At 36.1% G+C, this 19,582-nt stretch overlaps 1 protein-coding gene across 3 annotated transcripts in view; it reads right to left on the reverse strand.

Moving 5' to 3' along the window:
- LOC126354758 (DNA topoisomerase 2-alpha-like) overlaps window positions 1-19,582 on the reverse strand; it is a 157,422-nt gene that overhangs the window by 73,817 nt on the left and 64,023 nt on the right. For all 3 annotated transcript variants that reach the window (XM_050004640.1, XM_050004642.1, XM_050004641.1), the window contains one exon: window positions 4,636-4,838. In XM_050004640.1, coding sequence (XP_049860597.1) covers window positions 4,636-4,838 — 203 coding nt within the window. The remainder of the gene's footprint in view (window positions 1-4,635; window positions 4,839-19,582) is intronic.

Consider the following 19,582-nt stretch of genomic DNA (forward strand, 5'->3'; position numbering starts at 1 on the left):
CGCTTTATTAAACAAGTCCCCCCCCCCTCTCAAGAATATGAATTTGGTGCCCTCTTTTCCCGGTAGCATTTAGCTGCTTGCTGCAACTGCTTGCACACCCAACAGCCACATTCCTGTAGCCAGAAGTGGGAGTATCTACAACTCCAACGCGGTTCAACTGCGCATTCGCACGAGCCCGCTTGTAACTTTAAAACGAATGTAATGTAAACAGTTGTGACTTCACACTCATCGGAGGCAATTTGTCGTTATGAAGCATTGCATACTCTTCCTAAAGCCTTTGACACATTTTGCTGTTGGCAGACGTTAGCATGATCACTGTGTATCGTCGTCGTATATGGCACATTTCCTTTGCAATTTAAGTTAATTTCATTTTTCCATCTCGATTATGTACTATTGTTTAAGTATTATTCTGCAGTAGCGGGATATAGCAATATCCTTTGTTAGAATATCTGTTCTTACCAGTCAAAATTACAAAAATTTAACGCAAAACCAAAACAATGAAAAATTCCCCAGGTTTTTCCTGGTTTTCTCATGGATGAAAAAATTCCCGGGTTTTTCCCGGATCTCCTGGGTTGTATAAACCCTATATATTAGCAATGAAACCAACAAGTATTACAGTCAAAATTGCAATAGAAGAAAACTGGATTAAAAAATGCCAAATTTGTCGACGTTACGGGACCCAAACTTAGAAAATGGTTTGGGCTTACTATCCTTATGGGAATTCCTCTGCCACAATATCTGAATTCCCTTAGTAATCCGTGGCTTACTTGCCTTTGTAATGGAGTTTTTGGATAATGTTTCAGGAAAGCCACTCAAATATTGAGACGAATTTACAGTGGAATAAATTGAATTTGGCATCAGCACCATTTTCTGTGTATACTTCATCCCATTCTACCTCTTCTAGGCTGCTCTTAAAACTCTGTACCCTGTTCACATCAATAAGCCTCCGTGCCTTGTATGAACCTGCCTGAAGCCTGTTAGGTGCTATATGTGTTATTTCCATTAACTGTGCATCATTATCAGATAGCCCACTAACAACTGGCTACACATTAATTGTTTCTGCATGAGCACTGTCTATAAAAATGTTATCGATAGGTGACCTACTGTCCTGCTGCACACGAGCTGGAAAATTAACAACAACCGAACAAAGATTCTAGCTAATTTTTCCTAACTGTATCTTTTATGAAATCTACATTAAAATCATTGCAAACCAGTGACTGCTTCTTATTGTCTGACAGGTAACTCAATAACGCCACTAAATTTTTTTCATGAATAGCTGTATTTTACCTTGAGCGGATCTATAGATTGTTACAATTACTATAAAGTACATTGCAGTAGCAACTTTCAAGCACACGTTTCAAGGATCTGATCTGCACAAAAACCATTTGTTTCAATATTTTTGACTTTGTGTCCAGCTTTTATATAAGTAGCGACATCTGCTTTTTCCATGTTGACTATACATGAATAAGACACTAATCTGTAATCCCTTAAATTTAACTTCTCCATTCCTGCGGTTTCATGATGTTCAGAGAAAGACAAAACATCTATGCCTTCAGAATTTACCCCATTTCCTAGGCATACAAGAAGCTCATCCATCTTATTTTTCATTCCTCTAATGTTCTGATAAAATTTGTGTGTTTTATTTCTTTTGATACTGCTACAGGCATTCTGGCACTGTTCTGTTTTAATCTCTTTCAATACTCTGTCTGTAACCTGACTCTACACTAAAAAATGTCCCCCTCTGACTCCAGTAATCACAGGTATTTTGTCTTGTGTGCATGTGGCCCCCATTTTCTTTAAGATGATCAACTAATCTATTTCGCCCTCCTATTCCAGTGCAGGCCATGTTTAGTGTAACCCCACCTCCCAATTGCATCAATAGCCACGGCACAGATATGAGATTTAGTTTCTGCCACAAGTGACTAGTATGTAACTGGAGAGGCTCGATATTTTCTCAAGACAAATTTGAACAGGCGCTATCACTGAATTATGTATAAATACTCAAATGGAAACAGAAACACCACTTAACGACTTTACTGCACAATATGGAAAATTAACTGTATGGAAGTACAAGAACACAGTAAACGCGAACCAAATGCAAACTATACATACACAATACTCTTCACAATAAAGTTACACAGACACTACCCGGAAATTATTGAATAATCATATAATTTACTGCGGTCAATAACAAATGCCAATGGCTTGCACTTTAGAACAGTTATATTTTCATGAAAACTACGCAAGTAAAAGCGAAACCTTCAATATCTAGATTACAATGGATACTAATTTACTTATTTAAGCTACAATATTGCCTTAATGAACTGTTTTTCCATGAGTAAACACATATATTTATGAGCGCCTAGCTGCCTACCTCATCACAGACAACCTTCCCACATTTTCTCGAGAATAGCTATGGCTCTCCTTCCACTGTTAAATGAATCATGATACGTTAGCTACATTTCGTATGCAACAGTGTATGCAATAAAATGCACTGAATGTAAAATGGACAGCGACCACTCATGACAAAATTTTCAAAATATGCATGATGATGTTCTTTACATAGAGGTATCACAATAACTATGGGTAATAACAAAAAGAAAACCAGGCTTATCAAGAAGTGATGTCAGACTACAAGACATGAAAAAAAAAACTTATTTTCTTTTTACTGAATAGTTTCCTCAAAATCTAATGAGAAAGAGTGCATGGCAAGTAACGCGCACAAATCCCAAAAGAAATTTTTAATTTTTTTTTCGATAAGTATACATTTTACCAAGCAACTAATTACAGATGCGGCAGCTTTGCTTCATCTACTAAAAACATTTTTTATGACCACACACCAGAAGGCTCAAAATTTCCCTATCCATGTACGTATTGGTGTTATATTGCTATTGTCCCGGTGTGAACCAATTAAATCATCTCCATAGGGTTCCTATGTGCTTCACCAATGCAGATTGCTTCTGCATTGTATCGCAAATAGAATTGCATTTATATCGCCTCAGTGAGAACAGTGCCTAATATCCCTTGTGGTACTCGCAAAATAATATTTACATCTATCACTTGCGTTCCCCACAAATGTTTTCATCCGGCTATTTGTTTGAGTTGACTCACTTCCATTGTGACTTACTCCTTTCGTAGGCCAAGCATACCAAGTTTTTACATATGCAATCTCGAGGTTATTTATACATCTGCCAAAGACTCTCCATCCTACGATAACATGCTGCATGTTACCTCAACCCCAGAGTGGCAAACTGTGTATGGTAATCTACACGATAGCAATTTTGTGAATAAGTAGTGGTCAACGAGTCAAAGCTTTTCAGATGCTGAAGAAACACTTCATCTGCCTAAGTGCCTTGATGAAATTAAGCACACTACTTGTCACTCAGTGTCATCTTGGTCTTAAATGCATTAATCATCTACTTCAACTAGGCCATGTTTTACTAAAATCATGCCCTCAAATGAGATTAATTCTGTCTGAGATTTTGCGCACCCCACCTACAATAGCTTTTCGTCGCCTTCCCAATCTCCACAATATTCTTGTCCGACCCTATGCTCCATCTGCACCCGTCTCCCCATCCTATGGTTCTTACCCCTGTGATCGTTCCCTCTGCAAGACTTGCCCTATGCACCCTCCTACCAACTCCTATGCGAGCCCCATAACTGGAAAAACATGTACTATCAAAGAGAGAGCCACCTGTGAAATGACAGTCATACACCAGTTGTTATGTAAACACTGTTGGGCCTGTAACATCGACATGACTACCACCCAGTTATCAGTCAGGATAATGGGCATAGGCATAGGCTGTATACAGGCAACACACAATATCCTGTTGCAGAGCATACCGTACATGACAGTCATGATCTCGGTGCCTGCTTCACCATACATATGGATTCTTCCCCAAGACACCAGTTTCTCAGAACTCATCAGGTGGGAACTAGCACTAAAATATGTACTTGGTTCTCACCACCCACCTAACCTTCATTTACGTTACTTCTTTCTCTCTCATCATTTCTTCACAGTAACTACTCCTTTCTTAATTTTCTACATCTTTCATTTTCCGACTTACCTATTTTTCTCTGTCGCCCTTCCCACCATTGTTACATACAATGCACTTAACATTTCACTCATATTAACCTGTGCACAATGCTTCAGTAGTAATCATTGTTTTAATTTATTACCCTGTCTTCCACCTTTAAGCCCTCATGTTTTCAAATTTCTTCCTTCCCCTTCAACTCTTCTGCCGGGAGGAGGAGTCACTGGCTCCGAAAGGTTGTAATTGTAAATCCTTTTGTTTGTGTGTTCTGTGCCACCACTTGGTGAGCAGATTTTTTTTTTATCTATCCATTTACGTTATAGTTTCTATAATTGATTATTTTCATTTAAGTGGTATTTGAGTACTCCATAAAGGTGCTGGTGGAAACACACTGACATCTACCAGAACACATCTGAACATGGCCAGGAGACTCTGCATCAAAACATCTTATCAGGAAGTTACTAACATCTAGTAGTTAACCTCAAATTTCATGGTATGATTTATACACTGGTAAGTTTCGAAACACACAACAACATTAATTACATGACACAGACTAATCTTCCTTTTTATGTACTATTTCTATTAAAAAATAATTACTTACACTATCTGTGGTGGTGACTTGTCATTGCTGCCTCCCATCATAGGCTCTAGTACGTTTTCTTTGTATGTCTGAGTCCAGACACCAATAGGTAACTCTGTGATTTCCAATTTGTCCTCCCCTAGTATTGCTACCTCACCGTATACAACATACCTACTGTCACCAAGAGGCTCAATAACTCCTCTGTAGTTCTTGTACCAAGGAATCTGAAACAAATGTTAATATTATGATCACATCAAAATATATTCAAACATCCCTTAACTTACATATTACAAGGTGCTTCAAAAAGAGTATACATATTACAAAGTATAATTTTGTCCAAACTATTGATTGCTGCACCTGGCTCAGCTATTGGCAAAACAAATACATAGTCTAGTTTGTATTAACAGCTGCTAGATGTCAGTTCTGGGATCACAGTGCAAAGATGTTTCAGGTTCAGGTACCAAACTGATCCTCCGGATGGGTGGAACATTTGCAGATAGTATCAACAGCTTCTGAATACAGGATGTGCATGTAAAGGAAACAGTCCTGGCTGCCCTAGTGTTCCTGAAGAAAATGTTGCATAAAGTCAAACTGCTTTCCAATGCAGTCCTTCAAAATCAACTCCTCATGCCAGTAGGGAGTTACAGCTGCCTAAAACAATAATTTGGAGTGTTTTGAGACGTAGGTTGGTTACGAAGCCATACAAGTTACAGCTGTTACAAGCTCTGCGTCCTGATGACAAACACAAACATGTGGTATTTTGTAACGAGATGCTTAATGCTGTTGACAATGACAACACTTTCGCACACCACATAGTGTTCAGTGATAAAGTTACCACCCAGGTTAGTGGTCAGGTAAACAAACACAAAGTTGGAATTTGGGGCCTACAGACCTCACATCAGCCATTTAACACGTATGAGATTCGCCAAAGGTCAATGTGTTTTGTGCGATATCCCGATCATCTGATTGCGGTGCATTCTTCTTTGATGGAAACATGGTTCACTGTCGGCAGTATCTCACTATGTTACAAAACTGGTTGTTTCCCAGGCTACACGAAGACAACTCCATTTTTCAACAAGACGGGGACCCCCCCCCTCACTAGAGTTGTCAAGTGCATGAATATCTGAATGAGACTTATCGAACCGCTGGATTGGTGGTCAAGGAGCTGGCGACTTAGCATGTCTCAGCTGGGCTCCACGGTCACCGGATTTGACACCCTCTGACTACTTCGTGTGGGTTTTTGTTAAAGACAATGTTTATGTACCACCGCTCCCGCAAGACCTGGAAGAGTTGAAGAACTGGATCCGTACTGCCATAAGATCAGTGACGAAGAAAATGCTTGCCCAAGTATGGGAGGAATTTGAGCATTGATGTGATATTGTTCGTGTCGCTGATGGAGGACATACTGAACATCTGCAATGTGAACTTGAGAGATTCATAAAGATGTGTGTAACATTTCATATTCTTAAGTCTTAAAGTTTAATAAGTATATGCATTCGAAATACGTGTATTCTTTTTTGAAACACCATGTATTTAGCAGAATCTAGTGACACTAGAAATGGGGGGTATGAAAATCATTTTAACTCTTCAATCAAGTGGGTGCTTGGACAAAACTATGTAGTCCAAATGCTGCCTAATTTAAACCAAGTGCTGCCTAAGCTAAATAGGTTACAACTAAGGGTCTGCACAACTGTGGATAACCTCAGTAAGTATTACATTGAGAGTAAAAGTCTGAACAGATTGCTGCAATTAACAGGTATATCTGCAGATATGTATAATAATTACTTTGTGATTAAATGCTTAGCAACAATGCTCAATATTCTAATAGAATATATATTATGTATAGAGGAAGTTTAATAGTCTCATCCTACAGGTGTTTATGTAACATTAACTGGGTCCAGTTTTACTTTCACTGAGTCTTCTCAAACCCTCATATTGTAGCTACAGTCACTTTGTGCTTATAGTTTGTACTGTCAAAATTTTCTGTTTCGTTTAATATATGAAGCATGTTCACAAAGACATATATTGCCACTGGCTATCTGTGTGATGTTGCCAACTTGCCTGTCAATCTATGTTGTGAATGTTGGCCAAGCACGAATTCTTTACCCAGAGCCAAAGTTTCTCCTTGATCCTACAGATCATAGTTCGTAACACACTCCAACTAATAATGCTTAAATATGGTAAATACATCATCATACAGTTCTGTCGCCTCTTGGTGTAATGCACATTTTCTCAAATTATTTTCAGTGCACCAAATGATGCTCATTATACACTTCCTGTGACTGAATTAAGGACAGCTGCCAAGTTCCATGTTCAAAGCATTGGAGAGCTCACCTCATCATCAATAAGTATGCGACCACTACTTTCAACTCTAATAGACTGATCCAGATTGGATCTAAGGCACAAATATCTTACAACAATTGTGAATGTGCTTAATAGGTTCGAGGTCAAGTGACCTGTGAAAACACAAACTCTGTAATGTTTGTGTAGTTTTCATAAAACCATTGTGACAATAAGGGTAAGATGGAATACAGTATTAACATGCTGTAAGTCTGAGAGCAGATTGATTAAGATCAAGAATGACACTTTGAGCACATTTCTTATTAGCACTGAAGTAATTTCTCTATTTTGTGCATAATCACAGAAATTAAATACATATTATTTAGGACATTATTAACCACATCTAAAAACAGTGGTTGTGAATTGCTACGTGAAAATGGAGGAAAGTGAATTTCATGTTCTGATAACACATTTCTTCCTGTATGGTAAGAGAATGAAAGAAACTGGCAGATCAACTTGCTTTCATTTATTCCGCTTCTAACGAGAAATAAAAATATGATACAAGAAACATCAAATATTTTATTGTCCAGGCAATAGCATCGACAATACTATTATTTTCAATTTTGTTGAGTCAAAGTATCCAATAGAATGGGAAACAGAATTTATCCCCTCAATAATAATCAGATCTAAATTATTATTAAAAATTGGAGCTGCAACTTTTCATTTCTGATTTCCAGAAGTCATAGGCGCTTCAAGATGAAATAACTGTTTAACATTAATAACATGACAAAAAATTGCCCCAATAACAGTACTATCATATTGTATTCAACTAAGAACCTTTATTTGAACCATTTTCATTTTAAGAATTGTTATTGGGACAATAGGAGGTTTAAATCAAACATATCTACGCCAACTTCTAGCATACTCTTCAATTAGATCTCTAACAGTCAGAGAAAACATCTGGGAACTACACTTTATCATTTATTCACTACTAAGACTAATCATAGTCTTAATATTCAAGCAAATGAATCTATTTTTTATAAATAAGATCTATTCAGATAGAAACATAAAAACTGAAATTAAATTCATAATATTTTTATCCCTACTATCTCTAGGTGGCTTACCACAATTTCTTGGATTCCTACCGAAATGAATTTTAATACAATCATTAATAAAAACAACTATTATAACTATTTAGTCATATTAACTACAATTACACTTTATTATTACATATGTATTAGATTCTCAGCCCTAATTATGCCATATACCAAAAATTCATGATTTATAAAGATAAGTCTCAAAAAATCAAGAATTATTCTTCCTATAACCGTAATAATTTCAATAATTGGATTGATTTCAACATCAACCCTAATCTCATTGTACTAAGGACTTAAGTTACTTAAACTAATAACCTTCAAAGTTACAATTAAAAGAATAATATTTTAGGCCTTAGTACAACTTTACACCTCTAGAATTGCAGACTAGAATCATAACTGAATAGAAGACCAGAGTATGGTAGGGGAGAAAACAGAATGTAGAAGATGTAAGAAGGGTTAATGAGGGTGGTAGTAATCAAACTGTTGCATTTCGAAATCTTTTCTTTATATAGTATCTGTTCTTTCGGACATGTAATTGACTTGGACCATTAATAATAGGTGCACCAGATATAGCATTCCCACGAATGAATAATATAAGTTTTTGATTTATGCCATGTTATCAATTGGATTAATAGGATTTATTGTATGAGCACACCATATATTTACAGTAGGAAAGGATTGTTGACACATGAACATACTTCACATCAGCAACAATAATTATTGCTGTACCTACAGGAATTAAGGTATTCAGATGACTAGCTACATTATATGGAACTAAATTCAAGTTTAACTCACATTATTATGAACTCTAGGATTTATTTTCCTATTTACAATTGGTGAATTAACAGGATTAGTACTAGCAAACTCATCACTTGATATTGTATTACATGACATACTACATAATAGCCCACTTCCATTATGTTCTATCTATAGGAGCAGTATTCGCAATTATAGGAGGTGTTATTCAATGATATCCACTATTTAAAGGATTAACTATAAAAATACATGGTTAAAAATCCAGTTCACAATTATATTTATTGGAGTAAACTTAACATTCTTCCCTCAACACTTTTTAGGCTGTGTTCACACTGCCGGGCGGGCCGGGATGACGCGTAATGGCTCGGCTCGTGCCTAGCCAGCTCAGGCCGACGTGTAGTGTGTTCACATTGCGCGCCGCGCTGAGCCGGGATGGCAAAATGGGGGGGGAAAAAACGACTTCTCCGATTTTCATGTTTTAAAAATTCTTAGCGGTATATAAGACTTCGCTACATCGTTTTATGAACTTATTTTTTCCTTAAAAGTCTTACTTACGCCGTGAAAAAAGAAAAGTCTACTTTTCGTTTCGAGAGATTTCCTGGTTTTGTAACACTTCCCAACCGATTTGAAGAAAGTAAGCGGCTAAAAAACCTCATTTCTGTATACGTGGTAGTGTAACATCTTGGCTTCGTATCGAATCATTTATCTTTCCATATTTCTTAACAGTCATTATGAAATGATGCTATTTGTCAACTTTGTACACTTGATTTACAAATCTTGTCGTGAAAAAGTTATGTAGCGGGTAGCTTTGTGTTAGATCCGTTTCAGACCATACATTAGTTTTTGAAATGATAATGATACTGATATCTGTCTCTGGTCACAAGTAATGCGAGCTATTCAGTGGCGTCAGTGCCGGCAAGCCACGGAGTTCGCGCGGTTACAGCTTGGTTTAGTGTAGTCATATAATGCAGGACAGAAAAAAGCTAATTACTAGTGATCAGCGTAGACCTAGTGTCAGTCCCTTGTATTATTTTAATGGTCTCATTGTCTAGATAAATCCAAATGTATAGGAAATTATCCATCGGCTACTGGACAATCGTCTGCTATGCTTTTATAATTGGCCAAAATGTATGGTCTGTATGTGTGCGCGATTGCGCACATGTACAGGTAGAAGTGTCAATGACATAGGTCTGATAAAATTTGGTGTAAAACTAATCAGAAAAACAAACTGGAGATTTGTGATACGTTTACTGCAGAAACTGAAGTGCAATTCTGTAGTCTCGTTGTCTTCTTTGACAGAAAAAATAATGGAGACTTAATGAAACTACTGTAGATCGACATAGATGTGCGTTTCATTGTTCATTTTTTTTTTCCTTCTTCTTCTTCCTTGGTAGGCTGCACTGCACTGTCAAGGTAATCCCCACCGTTTGGCTAAATGGCTGTTAGCTGCCGGAGGCCAAATAAATAAATTTAAAAAATCCTCACCCTTCGACAGCTGACAAGCAAGTCAGTAGAAAACGCAGCTGCAGTCAACAGTTGCTCGCCTTTAGCTAGTCTGTGCTGTCGAGTAAAACAACGTCTTCACTTTTTTATTGGTATTGTTTCGACTCTGCAGAAACTACTCAAGTTTTGAAGTACAGAAGAACTAGGTGGTTATGGATTCATCCCATAAATAGTGACAGACATTTAGGAGAGTTTATTTCTTTACATAAAGAACTTGAAAACTATCCAGAAAAAATTTATTCATATTACAGAATGAATCATAATACATTTCAGTATGTGCTGCAGAACATTCAAGACAAAATTTTGAAACAGAACACAAATTTTCGCAGAAGTATAACAGCAGAAGAAAAATTGTGTATAACGATAAGGTAAGATTAGTACACACTTTTTGGTTTGCAGTAGAACTTTGTATAGCATTCACTACCTCCAGTTAATTGTAGCCATGCTTTTTTGTATTTTAAATTTCACAAACGCTTACCCTTGAGGGGAAGAGAGTTAATGAGACTCCTGAGAATCATTAGGAAGTATTTAGCTTCGTCATTTTGTGTAATGTCTTGCTGTGCCTTCAATGAAGAATCGCAGAAATACTCCTTCAGAATTTTCCAACTTTTTAATTCATGATGCAGCGCTTGGCAGTGGTGACGGGTTATCATGTGACTGATGACATCACAGAACTCTTCATTACCTTGTAAGATAGATAGGCGAAGAGTTTTGAGATAATGCCCTTTGACTCAGTGGTTCTATTTCCACTGATAAAGAACTGTGCATAGCTCTTGGAACTTAGAAAAATCATATGACAGAACTAAGCTCGAGTGGAATTGCATTTTAATATACTATTCCCTGGATCACATGACCTTTTGCCAAGTCATACAAGTTATTCTCTGTAACTGTCTCTCAGGTCTTTGCATTACTATTTCATTATTTTAATTGAAAGAATATAGAAGGGTGCATGAAAATGTATCTTTAATTATTTATTGTTGTATAACTGTGAAATGACATGGACTAAGTAAATATCTACTGTGCAAACAAAACTGTAAAATCTTCGCTCAACACCACACTTGAGTAACACATTTTATGATTTTTTTTCTCAGGTGTCTGTCCACTGGCATCTCCTTTCATGCACTAGCATTGTCATTCCGATTAGGAATATCCACCGTGTCAGTGGTAGTGAAAGACGTTTGTATGGCCATATGGGAGTCACCTGCTCCCATTCATTTACCAACGCCAACTGTTTCTCGATTTAAAGAAATTGTCAGTGAAATGCATACGAGATGGGGATTTCCAAACTGTGTTGGATGTATAGACGGGAAGCACATACGTGTCCAATGTCCTAAACTTTCTGGCAGCATGTTTTACAATTACAAACAGTATTATTCGATTGTACTCCAAGCAGTTGCTAATGCAAATTACAAATTTATAGCTGTAGATGTTGGTGCCTATGGCAAAGAGTCTGATGCAGGCGTGTTTAAAGAAAGTATGTTAATAAGAAACTTACAAATGGGGAGCTGTTATTACCGTCACTAACAAGACTTTAAAGAATGTGTCAGGAACTACCATACGGGATTTTGGGAGATGAAGCTTACCTCTTATTAGAGAATTTGATGAGATCTCTTCCTCGCAGAAATTTGGACAACGAAAAGATTCTATACAATGATATGCATTCCAGAGTAAGAAAAGTTGTTGAATGTGCATTTGGTACAATGACCAATAAATGGAGGCTACTGAGGAAGGAAATTGAAAAATCCATTGCCTTAGTTGATCACATAGTCAAGTGCATTTGTCTACTTCATAATATTGTCATTGACACAGAAGGATGCAATGTTGAAGCAGAAAAGTGTTGTAACAATGCTGATATGCAGACAGCTGGTGCCACATTCAACAGAAATTCCACATTACGTTCGAAAACTGTCAAGAACACTTTTGTTGAATATTTCGTTAAAAATGCAACTTAATATAATTACAAAACCTTTCAAAAATAAATTTTGGAATTGAAAGTACTTAGCTATTTACTGTATTTGTGTGTATCTCATTTCATTGTAAATAAAACAAATAAATTATTTTCCTTTATAATTTTATATTTGTGCGTACTATCTGAAACATGCTCCTTGGTTACTTCGTTCCATAATCTGGAAACTGCATCATTACTGTGATACTAGCCGAATTTCTGATCCAAATTCATTAAAGAACATCGCAAAAAGATGTCACAGACAACAGCTTATAGTAACTTGCCACAGCATGACTTTACAATGCATTGTCATCTGGTAGGGACACATTTCCGTCCCTCAGTGACACTCATATCTGTCTCCGTTTACAAGTAAATGCGAACTATTCAGTGGCGGCAATGCTGTGATCGCTGGCAAAGCTATTGTTGCAAATGCATGTAAATACAGTAGATTACATAAATGAAATAAAAGTAATTTCGCATGTATCATTATAATAAACTTAATTTTTCCTCACTGATTGTGTAATATGAGGTATCTTAGAAGACGTGTGCAGTCACACTTGTGATGAAAGCAGAAGGGAGACATGATGCGTGTGCTGCAGAAGCTGTAGTGCTGCTCCACAGGCTCACGCCTGCGGTCGGCTCACGCCGACAATATTAAACACTAGGGATGTCGCCGGCTCGGCTGCGGGAGGCTCACGTCGTGTTGGCGCGGCCCGGTCGCCAGTGTGAACACCGCAATTCAAAACAATGTGTTTGATATCAAAGCGGGTGAACGCAGCCTTAGGGTTAGCAGGAATACCACGACAATATTCAGACAACCCAGACGCATTTACACCATGAAATTTAGTATCAAGAATTGGATCTACAATCTCTATTCTAGGAATTATTATATTCATTGTAATCATATGAGAAAGAATGGTTACAAACTGAGCAATTATATTCAGAGCTAATATAAGATGATCAACAGAATGACTACAAAATAACCCACCTGCAAAACAGTTACTCAGAATTACCATCAATCTCTAGATTCTAATATGCCAGATTAGTGCAGTAAATTTAAGCTCTACAACTAAATGTTTGACCTTTTATTAGAAAAACATTTAATAGCAACATGATCAAATTTATCCCTTGAAGATGGAGCTTCACCATTAATGGAGCAACTATCATTCTTCCATGATCATACTTCGATCGTATTATTATTAACTACAGTAATTGTAGGTTATGCCCTAAGTTATATATTATTTATTGCCTATACAAACCGAAACATATTTCATGGACATTTAACTGAAATCTGAACAGCATTACCAGCAATTACCCTAATTTTTATTGCTCTACCATCATTATGATTACTCTATTTACTTGATGATTCAGTAGATGCAATAACCACAATCAAAACAACTGGACGACAATGGTACCCAAGATATGAATATTCAGACTTCATAGACGTAGAATTTGACACCTACATAAGATCAGAACAAGATTTAGAAAACGACGGCTTTCGACTTCTAGACGTAAATAACCGAACAATTCTACCAATAGATACAGAAGTACAAATATTAACAAGAGCATCAGATTTTCTTCAAACATGAGCAGTACCTGCTCTAGGTGTTAAAATTGATGCCACACCAGGTCGACTAAATCAAGGAACATTTACAATAAACCGACCTGGACTATTCTTCAGCCAATGTTCAGAAATTTGTGTAGCAAACAACAGATTTATACCAATTGTAATTGAAAGAACTTCAGTAAATTTATTTATCAAGTGATTATCTAAGATAATCTAAGGAATTAGATAAAATACATAACATTAGAGTGTCAATCTAAAATAACTACACAATTAGTACACCTTGAAACATCAGATGACAAAGTAAGTAATGGTATCTTAAACCAAACAGTAGTAAATTAACAACTACTTCTGATGGGGAAATTTAAATCTAATTTAAATTTAAATCTAATTCCCTCAAGTATCTCCTCTCATATTATTCTCACTATTCATTACATTTTCAGATACTTTAATCGTATCCAATCAAATAAACTCTTTCTCATTTAAACCTAACCTTATTAAAAAAGCAGAAAAGGAACAATTGACACAAAAAAACTTAAATTAAAATAATAACAAATTTATTCTCAACATTTGATACAACGACTAACATCTTCAACTAGTCATTAAATTGAACTAGAACATCCTTAGGACTATTATTAATCCAATCAATGTTCTGACTTACACCATCACGAATAAATATTATCCGAAATAAACTAAACTAAACTTTACACAACGAATTTAAAACACTACTAGGGCCAAAATCATTTAATGGAACAACAGTCATCCTTATCTCTATCTTTATTATAATACTATTTAATAATTTTATAGGACTATTCCCTTATATTTTTACTACAACAAGACATTTAGCATTAACATTTGCAATTGATCTGCCTATATGATTAAGATTTATACTATTTGGATGAATTAACCATACTACTCATATATTTACACACCTTGTACCACAAGGAATGCCACCTGCATTAATATCATTTATAGTACTGACGTAATTAGAAATGTCATTCGACCAGGTACACTAGCAGTACAACTAGCAGCAAACATAATTGCAGGACACTTATTATTAACCTTATTAGGAAACACAGGACCGTCTATAGCGATAAACTTAATTTCACTACTAATAATTGGAGAAATACTTCTATTAACCCTAGAATCAGCAGAACCTATAATTCAAGCTTACGTTTTCTCAATTTTAAGAACTTTTATGTTCTAGAGAAGCATATAAACCTATGTTAACAATCCACTCAAATCATCCATACCACTTAGTAGACTATAAACCTTGACCACTAACAGGAGCAATTGGAGCAATAGTCCTAGTATCAGGATTAGCAAAATGATTCCACCTATTTAACATTAATTTATTTATAATTGGATTTGGAATTACCTTATTAACTATAATTCAATGACGATGAGATCTAGTACGGGAACGAACCTCTCAAGGATTACATACAGGATTTGCATCAATTGGATTACGATGAGGAATAATCCTATTTATTGCATCAGAAGTATTATTCTTTGTATCATTCTTCTGAGCCTTCTTTAGAAGAAGACTAGCACCAACATTTGAGCTAGGAATATTATGACCTCCAATAGGAATTCAACCTTTTAATCCTATACAAATTCCAATACTTAATACAGCTATTCTTTTAGTTTCAGTTTTAACCTAAACATGAGCAAATCATAGTTTAATAGAATCTAACCACACTCAAGCATTACAAGGATTATTTTTTACAGTGCTATTAGGATTAAATTTCACAATACTTCAATCATATGAGGATTGATAAGCACCTTTCACTATTGCAGACGCAGTATATGGATCAACATTTTTTGTTGCAACAGGGTTCCATGGTCTCCACATAATTATTGGAACAATCTTCTAAACATGATGTCTACTTTGACACTCAATAAAACAATTCTCAACAAGACACCAGTTTGGATTTGAAGCAGCAGCATGATATTGACACTTCGTAGACGTAGTACGATTATTCTTATATATTTCGATGTAAATCAAATAGAAAGAACCTTCCACATGGGAAAAATATATTAAGAACAATTCCAAGACTTACCAAGTGGGAAAGCGCCAGTAGACAGGCACAATAAAACACACACACACACACACACACACACACACACACACACACACACACACACACACACACACACACACACACAGAGAGAGAGAGAGAGAGAGAGAGAGAGAGAGAGAGAGAGAGAGAGAGAGAGAGAGAGAGAGAGAGAGATTTATTGACGAGGTAGATAATTGTTTTTCTAGTATAAATAATGCATTTGACTTCCAATTAGAAAGCTTGATATAAATCAAGAAGAACAATCTTAATCCTATCTACAAGAGTTTTTATTAGATTTATTATTCCAATAATTGTTATAACCCTTGCAACAACATTAACAAAACAAAAAAATTAATCAAAGACCGGGAAAATAGACCACCATTTGAGTGTGGAATTGATCGAAAAAGATCAGTACGAATACCATTCTCCCTTCGATTCTTCCTAATCGTAGTAATTTTTCTATTCTTTGATGTAGAAATTGCATTAATTCTACCAATTATAATTACTTTCAAAACTTCAGACATTATAATCTGAACAGTATCAACAATATTTTTTATTCTAGTCCTATTAGGCGGACTGTACCATGAATGAAAATAAGGAGCCTTGCAATGAGCAGAAATAAGGGTTTTAGTTAACTAACATTTGGGTTGCATTCAAAAAGTATTGATATAATCAACCAACCTTAAATAGAATAAGAAGCGAAATATTGCAGTTAGTTTCAACCTGAAAGATTGGTAAATAATATACCCTTATTCTTATTAATTGAAGCCAAAAAAGAGGCGTATTACTGTTAATAATATAATTGAACTATAAAGTTCCAATTAAGGAAATGTAAAGCCAATATGAAAGCTGCTCTCCTGTGGCATAATTCACTAAATATTTATGTGGTCTACATCTACATTTATACTCCACAAGCCACCCAATAGTGTGTGGCGGAGGGCACTTTACGTGCCACTTTCATTACCTCCCTTTCCGGTTCCAGTCACCTATGGTTTGCAGGAAGACAGATTGCCGAAAAGTCTAAGTGTGCGCTCGAATCTCTCTAATTTTACATTCGTGGTCTCCTCGGGAGGTATAAGTAGGGCTAAGAGTATAAGACTTTCATTGATAAAGCTAATTTTTTTCCTAAAATAACATTATGTAGCTTAAAAAGTCACCAAGACTTATAAAACTGTCCTTGTATGAGTCACTTGCAAAGTGATATCACAAAAAAAAAAGTTATCTATGATTGGACAGTGAGAGATGGTGAGAGATGATCACAAACATAAGAGCCCCATTTCATACTATATAAACAGTTCTTTACAAATTTGTACGATCCAAGAACTCTTTTTCCACAGACTGAGCATCAAATGGCAATACTCCTGCATCCTTACCTTGTGACATTCACTGAGCGGGAGTACATGTGAGGATTGCTGGCTTTGTACCCCATATTGAGATAGTAGTTCTAGCGTGTATGACTGTCCTCTGGCCGTTTTCATTTATACTGAATAATGAAGTTCTTTGCTATCATGTCGCCTGTCTGTCTGCTTTTACAATCCTTGTCTTCTGCAATCAATACATGACTGCTCTCAACAGATGACTGAGGCAGCAATGGTTTTTGCCAAACTGAGGTACACACAGCACATTCCTGACACTGTGCCTCTATTACACATGAAAAATTGGTAAAGGCATCCGTAAATCAATGATAACATATTGAACTATGCCTTCAACAAAGAGGAAAACGTTTCTAGCAACTATTGTGATACTAGTGTATACAGTGTATTTAATTTAATTAACGTAATTAATTAATTTCATTGTAAAAATGTTGAATTCCATCTCCCAATTTGACTGCAGTCAATAGCAGCAAATCCCAGTCCACAGCTTATACAGCAATGTGAATGTACCGCGAACCTTATGTGACCCATAAAGCAAGACATGCAGAGCTCGTCACTGTGGAGAAATTTTGCGAACACATTGTATGTACCAACATAATTCCATTCAGGAATACACAGAAGTTCACAAAGGTGTCACTCCCTAATATGCATTTTAATGTTAAGTGTTTTACATAAATTTTCAAAAAATATTGTTTGTGATTTCTTTCATCTAGTCATTTCATTGTGCATCTGTTTTAAACAACAGGAAGGTGACATGGCAATGAGACTCATACTCATGGCATATAAATGAAGCTGTAGCCAATGCATTTATGTTTCATTATGTTTATGGCGACTAAAAGCCATCTATAGTGCCAGAAAATATCCAAAGTAACAAGAAATTTATTCTCATTGCACAACTCCTTTCAGCCACAGAGAGTCCTCCTTATTTCATCCTCACACAAAAGGTAAGGACGCAGCAGACAAGCATCAGAAAATACTTTTTAGACAACATGCCTAGGCTTTTTATGTAAACTTTGAAGTATTAATATGTTCAGATTGAGGGTAGAGGCACAATTTAATTTCACCACCAGATTTACAACTACATGCAAAGGTTCATGTGACATTTGTTTTCTTGCAGCTTCAACTTTATTAGTATGTGTGAGCAAGAGACACTACATCAATGTCGACTGAAGAAAGAATACAAATGACACTGTAAGAATGAACAGTACTATATATTTATCAGTACATTAAGCTTTTTTAAGGTAACCTCTGTAGACAAACTGAAATATATTATGATTCTTCTCTGACGCACTTCTGTTAAGACACAACTATGTTTTACCATTTATGTTGCTGGATAACAATTTGCAACACCATTTTAATCTGTAATTAAGTCTGTGAAACTGAAGATTTCATTAAAGTTTTGTTTTGAAGTACTGATTTTATTTTGTTCTTTTAATTACTCATTACAAAAACAAAAGAATACACTAAGGCAATCGTAGATAAAAAACAATAGCAAAGTCAAGTTCAGACAAAGAAGAGTGAAATGGTCACTACTGTTCTCAAAAATACATGTGTTGCGAACAACAGGCTCTAGTTTGCTTTCCTTTCATTGTTTGCTTCTAAAATGCTGCTACATTTAAGAAAGTACTGGTCACCAATTGGTAAACAAGCACAGTCCGAAGCACCTGAACACTATAAGAGCCCCATTTTTGGTCACGAGTCAGTCAGGCCATGGCCGAGTTTCAGGTGAGAAATCTGTGTTAGTTAGAACAACAACAATGCTTTAACTTAACTGTGAAGTAAGTGTTACACAATTAGGCCATGTGTTAAAACAATGACAGTGTCTGCACCATACATACTGTTCTATTCTTCACGAACTATTAACTTTGTGGTTAGGTTTTTACTTCTCGTAGATGTTCAATAGTAAACTATTGTAGCAGCATGTCAAGGGTTGCCTGCAAATTATTAATGAGGCTCATCAAAACTTAAACAATAGTGCACTAGCCATATTAAATGTGTATATGCGGGGCGGGGTGTTGTGAAAAGTGAAAGCAAACAACTGTGAAACGTAAACGTGAACCTGTCGGCTACATCATTTAAAGGAGTCAGTGTTGTACTTCCACAAACCATTTTACAGCCAGTGTAGCAATGCAGTACGTTGGCATTGAGGACAACAAACTAAGAAATAAAGCAGGTGAACTATCACATACGGTACCCCAATGCGAGGACTATTGTATGTGGGGACAACAAACTAGAACTCACAAAAGTTGACTGTAAACTGTGAACTTGAGTGGTTTACAGTACAGTTTTAACTGGAAGAGATGATGCAGCCAATCAGTGCTGGGGTTCCATAACAAAGAATGTGCAGCAGCCAATCAGCACACAGGAGCACAAAGCAGACAGGAGATAAA

The sequence above is a fragment of the Schistocerca gregaria genome, chromosome 3, assembly GCF_023897955.1.
Source record: "Schistocerca gregaria isolate iqSchGreg1 chromosome 3, iqSchGreg1.2, whole genome shotgun sequence".
Taxonomy (NCBI): domain Eukaryota; kingdom Metazoa; phylum Arthropoda; class Insecta; order Orthoptera; family Acrididae; genus Schistocerca; species Schistocerca gregaria.